Genomic DNA, 13,763 nt, shown 5'->3' on the forward strand with positions numbered 1-13,763 from the left:
GACATGTGTATACCTGATCTAGGTAAACTGTAAAATATTTTTAAAAATGGCAAATATCATACAATAAAATACGATATATAGATATTTAATATTACTTCCATGGTCAGACCAAAGAATATTTCATTGTTTGTCATAATTGCAAAATATTTCTTTTTATGTCTTGACATATTTGAAATCACTGTTCATTTTATACAGTTTAGTGAATAAAGTGGAACATAGTTTATATGCATGTATATATATAAATGACATGCACAAATAAAATTGTTATTCATGGTACATGGAGCTCATTTATATAATTAATTAAAAATATTTTTGTTGCATAAAGGACAGTCGTGCTTCTGGTAAAGTTATGGTCTATGTCATGATAACGTTTGTAGAATTTAACAAAATATAGTTATATTAATTTGTTAATTGTTGTAGTCAATTACTTGTGAATAAGTGCTTTAGTCATTTGCGTACAGTTAAATGGTGCAGTCACTTACTGACAGGGTCCAATTAGTTTTTATAAGAAAAAGAAATTACAAATCTTTAAAATAGTTTTTTACCCTTGGAAATCCACAAAAAAATATAGATGGTATTCATCCTCAATTACAAAATTGGGAAAACAGTTTTAGTCAAGAATATATCAGTTTAAATGTGTTCCAAATTAATCCTTCATTTCAAAATTATTGTAAAAAAAATGTTTAAAAACTATAAAAGCTCTCACTCCCATATGGAATTTACTGACCCCTTATGTATCATATTAGGTCACTAACACACTATGTAACTAATAATATCAAACGTCTGAATAATAGTCGACGATGGCACTGGGTCGTTACTCGTACACAATAAATAAATTATATAAACGCCTAAATAGTGTACAAAACAATACCAATAACAAACTAGAGGCTCTAAAGAGCATGTGTCGCTCACCTTGGTCTATGTGCATATATATTAAAGATTCATAACAAAATTGTGTTTTGGTGTTGGTGATGTGTTTGTAGATATTACTTTATTGAACAATCTTGCTGCTTACAATTATCTTTATCTACAATGAAATTGTCCCAGAATTGACAATGGAAAATATTTTGTAAAAATTTACAAAAATATACAAAATTTATGAAAATTGTTAAAACTTGACTTTAAAGGACAATAACTCCTTAAGTTGTCATTTGACCACTTTGGTCAAGTTGACTTATGTGTAGCTCTTACTTTGCTGTACATTATAACTATTAATAGTTTATCTCTATCTATAATAATATTCAAGATAATAACCAAAAGCTGCAAAATTTTCCTAGAACTACTAATTCAGGGGCAGCAGCCCAACAACAAGTTGCCCGATTTGTCTGAACATTTCAGGGCAGAAAGATCTTGACCTAATGAACAATTTTATTCACAGCAGATTTTCTCTAAATGCTTTGGTTTCAGAGATATGAGCCAAAAACTGCATTTTACCCTATGTACTATCTTTAGTCATGTCGGCCATCTTAATTCACGGGCGGGGTCGTCGGACACATTTTTAAACATGATACCCTAATGATTATTGTGAATAAGTTTGGTTAAATTTGTTTGTGTAGTTTCAGAGGATTGTGGCCAAGTTTGATTTGATTTGGCCCAGTAGTTTTAGAGGAGAAGATTTTTTATAAAAGTTATTAACGACGGACGACGACGACGACGGACGACGACGACGACGGACGCCGGACGACGACGGACAACGGAAGCAAAGTGATGAGAAAAGCTCACTTGGCCATTCTAGCCAGGTGAGCTAAAACAGGAAACTATTAATGTAATTATTTATAAATATTTCAAAAAACAGATATCCGTCATCAGTATGATTGTGATGTTAAATGAATCATGTCAGCCTTTTTTTTTTATAACAATCTAGAAATTTATACAATAAAAAAAGTTAAACCGAACATCAGTTAAGACGCTTGCACCAAAATTTTTAAACATGACATAGGTTATATGGCTAATAACAACAGAGACTGCACATGTATGCCTCAAATAAAAATAGTTATGTACTATATGAACTAGCACAATTCTAAAATGTTAACGGTGACGACAGTCATGATGTCACAAGAACGATTGCGTAAATGAAAATTCCAAATAAACAGCACTGACGATCTAAGTTTGTAAATATTTCAAATTTGACAACGGTAGAGTAGTTACAACAGAGGCTGCGTATTTAAACATCCCAAACAAAGAGCAGTTAAAATATAATAATAAATTTAGACTTCGGTTAAATAGTTGAACGTGGCTTGATACTTTTGCATCATCAACCTCAAGATTATAAAAATTTATGAAAAATTGGTAAAAAATGACTATAAAGGGCAATAACTCCTTGAGGGGTCAACTGACCATTTTGGAGATGTTGACTTATTTGTAGATCTTACTTTGCTGAACATTATTGCTGTTTACAGTTTATCTCTATCTATAATAGTATTCAAGATAATAACCAAAAACGACAACATTTCTTTAAAATTACCAATTCAGGGGCAGCAACTCAACAACCAGTTGTCCGATTCATCTGAAAATTTGAAAGCAGATAGATCTTCACTTAATAAACAATTTTACCCTGTCAGATTTGCTCTTAATGCTTTGGTTTTAGAGTTATAAGCCAAAATCTACATTTTACTTATATGTTCTTTTTTTAGCCATGGCGGCCATCTTGGTTGGTTGGCCGGATCACCGGACCCATTTTTTTTTTTAATTAGATACCCCAATGATGATTGTGGCCAAGTTTGGTTAAGTTTGGTCCAGTAGTTTCAGAGGAGAAGATTTTTGTAAAAGTTAACTACGACGGACGACGACGACGCCGGACGCCGGACTCCAAGTGATGAGAAAAGCTCACTTGGCCCTGTGAGCCAGGTGAGCTAAAGGTGAATAGAACTAAGCAATTTATTAAATTGGTATATTCATCAAATGTATTTTAGAAATGAGTTAGGTAAAGAATAAGAAACAGAGATTGTAGTTATATATAAGTAATATAACCAAAATGTAAAGCACTACCCGAAGTCGAACTGCATCTTTTTTTTTATCCCATTTGGTGCTAAAGTTTTTAATTCTCTTATCCAAACCTTTCCCGAGTGAGTATATCCTCCCTAGACCAAGCAGCGTTGTGGGCAATGATTGTAATGGTCAGTCGGTTGAGATCTGCCGTATTGTGGTCAGGGAATCTCAAAAGTCAACTGAGAGGGACGTCTTGCTTGCATTGGTAGTCGCTACGATGACCATTCATTCGTTTGTGAAACGGCTGTTCTGACTCGCCAACATACTGTTTCCCACATTTGCACTGTAGGAGATGTACAACATTTGTTATCTTGCAATAAACATTACAAAATATGGTGTATTATGTACCAGTGACTGTTAAAAGTGTGGGTATCCAGTATTTGTTTGCAAGTCAGACACCTTTTGTTTTCGCAACCCTTGCAAGAGCCCACAGACGGAGAGCCTATTTGAGAGGATACGTCAGCTCTCACCAGCAAGTCAATAAGGCCTCAGGGCCTACTGAAAGCCAGTACAGGTAGATCTTGGATAGTTGACTCACAGAGGATGTTTTTCGATTTCTTTCCAATTTTCGCGGATTAGATGTGATAAGTTGTTAAATATTGGAAGGTAAGTCAACACAAAAGACACCCTCTTGTTGACCTCTTTGTCTTTGTATTGTAAAAGTTCATCTCGGCTGATGTTGTTAGCACGAGAAAAACCTTTATCAATGTCTTTTCATTTGTAGCTCCGATGTTTTCGGTGACCGCGAAGTTCTTGTTGTCTTTTTTTTGCAATATCGTTGATGGAGCAAATCCTTTTTGTTCGTATGGCCTGGCTGTAGTGAATGCTCTTGGTGCAATGTTTAGGATAACAACCCAAAGGAGATAGATATTGATGTTTGTCTGTGGGCTTGCGATACAGATATGTAACTATGTTTCCATCCCTCATTTGCGTTGTAGTGTCAAGAAAAATGTGATCTTACAGTCAGAGTTTCATATGTGAATTTTATTGAGGGGTGGGCATCGTTGGCATGTTGAATGAACACATTTAGCTCTTGTTGAGTATTATACCACTTCATGTCAATATAGTTGATGATTCGGAACCAAAAAAGGGATTGATAAAGAAAAGAATTGAGAATTATCTGATTTCCCCTTAAAAATATTGGCATAAGACGAGGCCATAGTTGTTCACTATTGAGTGCGAAGTTATTGCATTGCAATACCAAAGTTAGAAGCTGGATGAGACATTCAGTTGGAGGATATAAGGTGTTGCGAGAGTCCCAGACTTCTCTACATGCTTCAATACCATCGTCATGGGGGATGTTAGTATAGAGGGAGGTAACATCAAGCGAGACAATGATCGTTTCAGGTAGGAGAGGTTTCAAAGATTCCATTTTCTTAAGATAATGTGATGTGTCTTGTATATAAGATGGTAAATTTTCTACATGTGGTCTCAGATGAAAGTCAATAAATTCTGATATTTTCTCTGTAGGTTGGTTATTGGTGTAAACAATTGGTCTACCTGAATTATTGACTTTATATATTTTGGGCAGAAGGTAGAAACGCCCTGGCTTTGATTTTTAAGGTTTTAAATATTTAAATGTGTCTTCATCAATATGACCATGTACACACATGATTAAAAATTTCAAAATTGACTATAAAAGGACAATAACTCCTTAAGGGATCAATTAACCACTTTGGTCAAGTTGACTTATTTTTAGCTCTTACTTTGCTGTACATTATTGCTATTTACAATTTTTCTTTATCTATAATACTATTCAAGATAAGAACCAAAAACGGCAAAAATTTCCTTAAAATAACCAGTTTAGGGGCAGCAACCCAACAACGGGTTCTCTGATTCATCTGAAAATTTTAGGGCAGATAGATCTTGACCTGATAAACAATTGTAACGACGACGGACGACGACGACGACAACGGACGACGACGACGACAACGGACGATGACGACGACGGACGACGGACACGCAAAGTGATGAGAAAAGCTCACTTGATGAGCTAAATAGAAGATTATAGTACGGTGACCGACTAAGGAAAAGTCGCTTATTTAAGGAGTTTAATCGTCATTCAGACTATACGGCTAAAAATTACAGTATTGGTAGTTCAAATGTTAAACTTAACATTTTGACTTGTCGTCAAAAAATCGTACGGTGCAATTTTTGTAAAATGGGCTTTGAAGTACGTTTGTTTACTTGACGGAAAAATCGAATTTGAAAAGTTTTTATGTCTTCCTTGTAATAGAATATCCATGATATGATTCCTCTTATTATATACATTGTTGTTACACATTATTTTAAGGTATCAAATAAAGTTTAATTAAATTAATCCGTTAACAAAGAGTTTTTGTAAAAGTTTAACGCTACAAATATTTTGCATTTAATAGGGTACTTTTCAGTTCAATTTTATCATTTGTTTTTACGAAAAATGTAAAATAATCAACATTTATATTTCATACCTTTATCAATCAATAATATCAAATTCATTTATCTCAGAAGCAATATTTTAGCAATACAAGCCAGACTCAAGTCCCAACGTTCATATGACGGAGCTATTCGAAGCTCATACGCAGCCTCTTATAGATACATATATACAATGGGGTTGTGCTCTATTACTGACATTTAAAAACTGGGATATTTTCCTTGGAGCAGTAGACATTTTGCTGTTTAAAAGACATTATAAAAGCCTCAAAGGGACCGGGTGACACTGTAGGCATAACAAAATAAAAGTCTGCGTTTGTTGGATAGACACTTACTAGACATTTCATAGAATCCCTTGGTCGTAAAATATTAAAAATTACTGGAAATACTGCAAATAATGCAAATTCACACGAGGAAACAAAACAAACAGCAATGAATTATATGAAGAACTTGTTATTGTCATTGTGAACCATCTGAATGAACCATGACTGATCCCTTTGAAGTGGAATCCCATCCTTAATGTCTTATCAATCTCTCTTCTGGAATGCATACTACAAGAAATTTCCAAGAGTCTTGAAGGGAAGGCTTGAATATGTCGAGACATTTCATCACTAGTTCTCTTTCTTTAGGTCAGTCAAGGAGTTTATATAGTCCTATATCAAAGTCAAAACTAATAACGCTTGAAAATATGACCACAAAAACAAACCTTAGATGTCAATCTGGGGAAATAATTTCAGGTCATATAATTTAAGAACTTGTATTTAGACGTGCACTGAATTTGGCAAACTGTAGAGATGATGTTAGAATAGAAAATGTGCTGTCGCAACCTGTAGGTCCCCTTCCAATTTCGTTTTTTTTTTACGATGACGGCACCACGAAACAATCATGCAAGTCTGATTTGGTGAAGTAATTAGAATCTTAAGTCTATTGTGCACTTTCCCTACCTTCCATTGTACCATCACTCACAACTTAAATATGGCATTGGTTCAATGTATTGATGTTAAGAAAAGTAGAACATTCGGTGATCATGAAGCAGATGTTTTTGACCACTTCTACATGAACAACTCTATAAAATCTGCTGAAAGGGAACTCAGGACGCACAAAGACTACAGCTTCCATGAAAGTGTATCAGATTATTGAAGGGAGAAGTATTTTTGACTGGGAGAAGTTTCTTTCTGTTAAAGAAAACAAACATGCACTCCGTAATTATTTTGGTGGTTTTATTCTTCAAATCTTTGACAAATCCCCTATTATTCCACCTGATTGTGAGCTTTACTTAGCCGGAATATTTTAAATCCCGAAGTTATTTATACCAACACTGTTAATGACTGTCGTCACTTGTTTAGCACTCAAGATGAGGCCGATACTTGTATGATACTCCATGCCTCAAACTTTAATGTTATGCTTAACTTGGCATAAATAATTAAACAACAGTTCAAATTAATGATGTTCTATTCTTCAAAACACATCCATATCCAATCGTTACAATAAAACAAGAGAACAAGATAAACTAACATATCATACAAATACGGAATGCAATCCGCATATCAATACACCAAAGACTGGTTAAGGAGAGATAACTCTCATAAAAGTATGTTAACTTTACCAAACGACTTGACATACCAAACTGACATATAACATCCCCCCAAACAAATAAACAAACCGCGTTTGTTTTCAATGGTCAAGGCGTTTGGTCATTTAAAATAGTTCAAAAATCTATTATTTTCATAAAAAATAAAGATGGCTAATTTATGTTTTCCAAGCTATTATTCATTCAATCAATATCAAATCTTTTACTATACTCAAAATAAAAATCACTTCCTACTGCATATTCCACAATACAATTGGTTATACAGAGCAAACTTTAATAAATGATGACACCAGCAGAGACCTTGGCTCTTATTAAATGGAAATACAATTAAAGCAACGCAATGGCCATATACGCTGCCTCAAAAAATACAACCATAAAAAATAGGTTATTTCTGGTATTGTACACCAAATCCGTCATTACATTAATACAAATGACAACACTATAAATGCTCCTTAAAACGCAGTATTTTCCTTTTAATTGCATAAATGCAATATTTGCTATTATAGTATCAAACTTCAAAAATGACTATTCATTTGAAAGCAAACGTTAAAATATATTTTCTTTAACAAAATGAATTACTTAAATTCAAAACTTTCTCTACTAAATTAACTTCTCTTCTCAAATCGTAACTGATCCGTAACTAAAAAATATACAATTAAGAATAAAACTTCAACAAAAAATCAAAAACAGTAACTTTGAAGTAAAAATCTTTTAAAACTGCTACCATAGCAATATTTACGAAAATATTCTCTCGATATTTTGTATGAAACAAACTCTTATTACAGAGTAATACTTCAACAAATCTATTTACAAAATACTTTTCCCAATCAACTGACACCCATTGATTACATTGTCAATATTTTTGTCACAAAATTAACATCTGTGTTGGTAAACAATTCAACATTGTCATATAACGTCTTAAAACATAATTAATTAATAATCATGATAAATACACAGCTAATCTGCACATGGCGTCTTATGGGTAGTAAATTCATCGGAAGAGTTTATGTGTTCGTGTTGAACGTCGGACAACTTGTCGAGTCTGTTGTAAATTTAACGGGGGGATAGCTTCTGTATCACTGTTTGTACATGTAATATGATCATCTGTTTTCTGGTTAATTTCGGCGGTTTGTACTTTGATAAAAGAGTCTGGCGGTTTTGGTACACGAACATATTCAATCTTAAGTCCACTATATATTTGGGTTGAAACTTGCGGCCTGTACCGCTCGGGTTTTTAAAAATAAAATATGGTATAAGTGTAGTTTCCAACGGATTTGTCTTTTTGTTGTATAAACGATTCATCATCAATTCTCCTATGTTGTCGTTGTGTATGTTCTCGAAATTCCTCTCTTATACAACAAGATTGTTAGCCAGTTTATCTACAATGTCTCTCATGATAATCGAGCGCATGGCAAGGCTATCCACGTGCTCGACCGCGTGGTCGTCTACATGTTGGCGATAAGTTTTACAAACTACTTCACAGGATCGTGCTGTTAGATGTTGTTTTGTTTTAAGTATATGTATGAATGTTCTTACTTAAAGCCGGGTTCCTCCACCATTTTATGCTTAACTTGGCATAAATAATTAAACAACAGTTCAAATTAATGATGTTCTATTCTTCAAAACACATCCATATCCAATCGTTACAATAAAACAAGAGAACAAGATAAACTAACATATCATACAAATACGGAATGCAATCCGCATATCAATACACCAAAGACTGGTTAAGGAGAGATAACTCTCATAAAAGTATGTTAACTTTACCAAACCACTTGACATACCAAACTGACATATAACATTAACACGACGTTTAGAGAAATGGGAAAAGAAAAAATATACGGACCTCTTTGTATACTACTAACATATGACACATACCAGCGAGTTGTGGGTGCAGATGGGGAACATAAGCATTGTAAAGAATGGGCGAAGATGTTTACCCTAAACAAGTTGCCTGTTATATAAATGCATTTACCGGATGCGATATTACTCCGTCTGTGTTTGGAGTAGGTAAACAAACTATCTACAAGACTTTGAAGGACAGTGGTTTGCAGAGCTTCGGTTATATTGACAAAGATGAAGCCCTTGTTTGAGCATGAACATTAATTTCAAAGCTTTATGAGCAGACACATCTCTTTAAATCATTCCATCATGGTATTTATACGTCAAGCTTGCCACTACTAAAGATGTACGTTTTGTTAGTTAACCTCCCTGTGAAGCTGCACTGAAACAGCATATTTTACGTGTTTCGTTTTAAACTTAAATTTAAATCGCATCACACATTGCTATACCCCCTATTCTGTCATCTTTAGTATACGGTTGGCGAGAATTAAAAGATTCATTACACCCTGTGTATTTTAAAGGGCAAATGTCAGCAGAAATCTTGCAGGAGCTTGTGTTTTCATGTAAGGGAAAATCTTCATGTAAAAAGTCACGTGTTTGTTCACAATAAAACATAGTATGTTTGGAGCCTTTCTCCTGTAAAAGTCACAATTATGTAGAGATTTTCGGTCATGTTCCTTGACAGATGAACCAGAAGATATTCCTAGCTTAATTCTGTTGTGTGGATGTCTTTGATTGGATTTTTAATTGTAACTGTTTTTGAGGTATTGAGTGGTTTTGAGTTTTGATTAATTACATGAATGAGCTTTTGCAAATTACGCTTTCATGATAGAAGGCTTCACGTAAAAATAATATTGATAATTTATTGCTGAGGTTTAATGTCAACCGGCAAGGTACATTGTTAAAATTGTAACTTAAACAGAATATTTGTTGATCTTGTATAATAGGACAACTGTTTGAAAAACGCCAATTTTCAGAATAAATCGATAATAATAAGCCTTTTTTTTTTTAATTTTCAAGATAGTTCTTTGCGAATTGATTTGAGAAAATGTCTGTATCTGAAATATATCCTAAATTGTTGCATATATCTTAAAATTTTGAAAATATGGAAGAAAACAAATGATAACAGAATTTGATCTTTAACCTTAATTTATGCAAAACTGTTACCACATTTCTTTTTGACGACATCATTCGATATTTCAAAAGTACTCATTTTTCCGAATCCAATGATATATTATATAGCCATATAGTATGTTTGACGATTAAATCTAAAAAATATTGTGTCTGGTCACCGTACTATTAACCCCATTACTACCCAGGGTTCATTGCGTAACAATTATCACACTGTTAAAAGATAGATAGCATCCTTACAAACTGATAGCAGGTTAATCAGAATCTAATATAAGAATAAAAAATAACATGTGCGAATTGATAAGTAAATGATTTCGCCTTTCAGGTGAGCTTTGATGGATGCCGGTGATTCAAGATATATATTATATAGTCTATACTTTTAGGAATTATAGATCAATCAATTGATGGGAACAGCTGACATCAAAGCACACAACTATTGCTGGTGAATTAGAGTGGTGTATCTGTTCTTGCGATGTTTACTTATTGTCGGTTCTTCTTTGTTTATTTACATGTTTTTCTTGTTACAAATGTACACAAACAATAATCTATTATGATAAAAGATTTCGTCATTGCAGCACCGACCCGGGAAGACATATGAAGTTAGGATTTTAACTGTGGTTTCATTTTTTTCATATTTTCGTTATAAAAATGAGTTAGAAAATGCCAGGCAATGATGTTCGGTAAGTTTTTAGTTTAATATATTTAATATTGAAATTTTTAATGTATAAAATGTAGTTTAAAGCATGAAAAATACATGATTTTGACGTCGATTTACGGATAACTATTATATCAGAGTCAAATTCACTAAAGTATTTTCAATACGATCAACACACCGAATTCTATTGATTTGTTGGACAATATGTGATCATATGTTTTATTATTTTATTAAACGTCCATGCACACAATTTGTAACAAGAGGATATAATAAAATAAATGTACAATGCATGTTGGAAGTAAAGACAGTTTATACATAAAAACAATTGAAAACAAAAAATATTAGCAACAAGAACATGTATCACTTAAAACTATTTTTTCTTATTCGTGTTATAATGAACTTGGCACAGTGAATCTTTTCATCGAAATTAAGAACTTCCAGATCATATTTTTATCATTTTTGTCTCTCGAAAAGTACTACTATCCACAACGTTTTTCAGAAAAGCAAATTAAAGTATGTGCATTTGTTAATAAGTTTAACTAGTTTGACAATATTCTGAAAGTTCCGGGAAAGGAAAGTAAACCTACATGCAAATGATTGTTTACTGTAATTGTTACGCAATTCTAAAACGCTGAATCATTATGATTTCTGGTACTTGAATTATTCATTTATTATGTTATTCAATGCTGTCTTCGAATTTTCTTTTAAAAAGCATTATTCGATCTTAATATAATAGTTTCTCGGTTAGTAATTGTATTCTTAATTATCAATAAATCATGAATGATGGGTTATCCATACGAGGTTGTGTAAGTGTTGTGTGCAAGTTGTCTCACTAGTACTAAAACAAAACATAACTTGTACAGGTTCTTTTCTTCAAGATATCAGTAATCGTAGCCTTTTAACATAATTGGTAAACTACATGTAGCACACTGCTTTTAGCCTAACTTATCCTTGTCATACTTAATTGTTTGATTGGAATTAGCTTAACGTCCAGTAGCAAATATGTCATGATTGTTCAAGACGATTGCATGCTAAAGTCTTATTCAAAACACTGATACAAAAATTATAAGATGGATGCATGTTAGTTAATCATTAAGCTAGATAACTATTGCATACAATTGTTTTTATCCGCGGTTATTCTCCGAACGAAGGTGCGTTTCGGAATGCTGATAACAAAACTCTTGTACAGATGATCAAATGTTAAAAATTAGAACATACATGTACACACGACATGCATGTATATCAAACAAAAAGATTCGGCTATTTTAAGGTATGAACAAGGGTATCAATTATATGAGTGACAAGATGAAATATTTTTGATAAATATCAGAACACAGATTAGATATGATATCCAAACATTGGAATGCTGCCTCAAATCATATACAACTTATTAGTCAGGGGCGGATGCAGGAATTTTCGAAAGGGGGGGGGGGGGGGGGGGGGGGGTGCTAACCCAGGGCACCCAGGGCAAAAGGGGGGGGGTGCAAAACATATGTCCCGATACAAATGCATTGATCGGCAAAAATAAAGGGGGGGGGGGTGCGCACCCCCGGAACCCCCCCCCCCCCCTGGATCCGCCACTGTTAGTTATTTTATAAAGAAATAATTAATTACATGGACAGTTTATGTGTTAGTATGTGTTCTATTAGATTTTCATTTGAAGGAAAAATTAATATTTTTAGTATTGATGTAAATGAATACATATAATGAATGGTAAGTAAAACATTGGCTTATGTAAGTAAAAAAATGTGGGTACTAATTATAATCTAAGGGTCAATTAAAACCTTAGGTCATTCAAAGAGAACACTCTTATGCTTATAGTGTAGATGGAGCAATTTACTTTTAGCCCTTAATCCTCATTCTTAATGGACAAGAAGAAGCAAATATGATGAAATCATGAAGATTGATATGCAATTCTAAATTTAATGACATAGTTTGCACTGCTTGCAAGTCATCTAAAATTGAAGGTACCTTCATACTTTATTTATAACACGAATGTATTTTCATTGAAATACTTGGAATGTTGATGATGATGAGATTTTTCACACGACATTACGCTCCTTTCAAGTTGAGTTTTATGTATTTTATGATCTCTAGATATATTCACTTGTAGTAGTGAAGCAGCTGTAACAATAATTCAAAATAAATGTATTACAACGGCAATCATAACAATTATATAGAAGATAGCTTTTTTGTCTTTCAGTTCGTGTGTTTACAAAAAACTCAAAACGCACAGTGAAAGAAATTCAAGAGATGCATGCAGTTACAAATGTTTATCAATTTCACAAGAAATACCATTCACGAATAAGTCAATATTCTTTCAACTGGTTACCCCAGGCTAAGAGTGATTATGGAGTATAAATGTGACCACTCTTGGTCTTCTTCCAATCTGTAGTAAAACCCTAAATTGCGAAACTGTTGGACGTCTGTTTGGATGCATGGGATGTATAAGTTCACATCCGATTCAGAATGAGGGGCGATATATCCAGAATCCTTTTGTGAAAGAGATAGGCACTCTCAAATTTAAGAAATCCTTGCAACAACTCTTTATAATGGGCCCGCAAGTGACCTGTTACAATCACAGGCACTTGTCTCAGAAAAAAAAAGATTCCTTTATATCTAAATATTAAGGTATAGATGGAGAAACATTCTGAGACAAGTGCCTGTGATTACAATGCTAAAGTGTTGTCCTTATCGAATTTAGTACCCTTGATTTTCAGTGGCAGGCCAAATTTCCAGTCTTTTATCTCGATTGACCGCGCCTTATTTTTGTCTGTTGAATTGTTTATTTGTTCTCGATTTAAAAATGCATGAACTATACGGCACTGGACGTTAAGAAACCAAAAACCAATCAATCAATCAATCCTGCAACTGTTCCGTTAACGTCACAAGCTGTTTGACAATTGACATCAATGTCACTTACTCTGTGACGCAGCTCTGTTTTGGAGAGATAACATACAAATAAATAAACAAACACAAACAAACAAACAAACAAACAAACAAACAAACAAACAAACAAACAAACAAACAAACAAACAAACAAACAAACATTTATTGCTCATCACAGTGCACACAAGGAGCAGAAAATCAACATTAATTTCATTCAAATGATTACAAGTGATTAAGTATGATTAAGACACAATG

General features: G+C 33.4%; 1 protein-coding gene across 2 annotated transcripts in view; it reads left to right on the plus strand.

Moving 5' to 3' along the window:
- Positions 1 to 10,252: 10,252 nt before the first annotated feature.
- The window catches only part of LOC139491340 (glucose dehydrogenase [FAD, quinone]-like), a 33,475-nt gene continuing 29,964 nt past the window's right edge, over positions 10,253 to 13,763 (plus strand). Inside the window, exon 1 of one of the 2 annotated variants that reach the window (XM_071278972.1) lies at positions 10,253 to 10,644. In XM_071278972.1, the coding sequence (XP_071135073.1) occupies positions 10,625 to 10,644 (20 nt within the window). In that variant the 5' untranslated portion in view covers positions 10,253 to 10,624. The remainder of the gene's footprint in view (positions 10,645 to 13,763) is intronic. The other variant, XR_011656520.1, reaches the window with a different exon arrangement.

Source organism: Mytilus edulis, chromosome 10 (genome assembly GCF_963676685.1).
Source record: "Mytilus edulis chromosome 10, xbMytEdul2.2, whole genome shotgun sequence".
In the NCBI taxonomy this organism is placed as follows: Eukaryota; Metazoa; Mollusca; class Bivalvia; order Mytilida; family Mytilidae; genus Mytilus; species Mytilus edulis.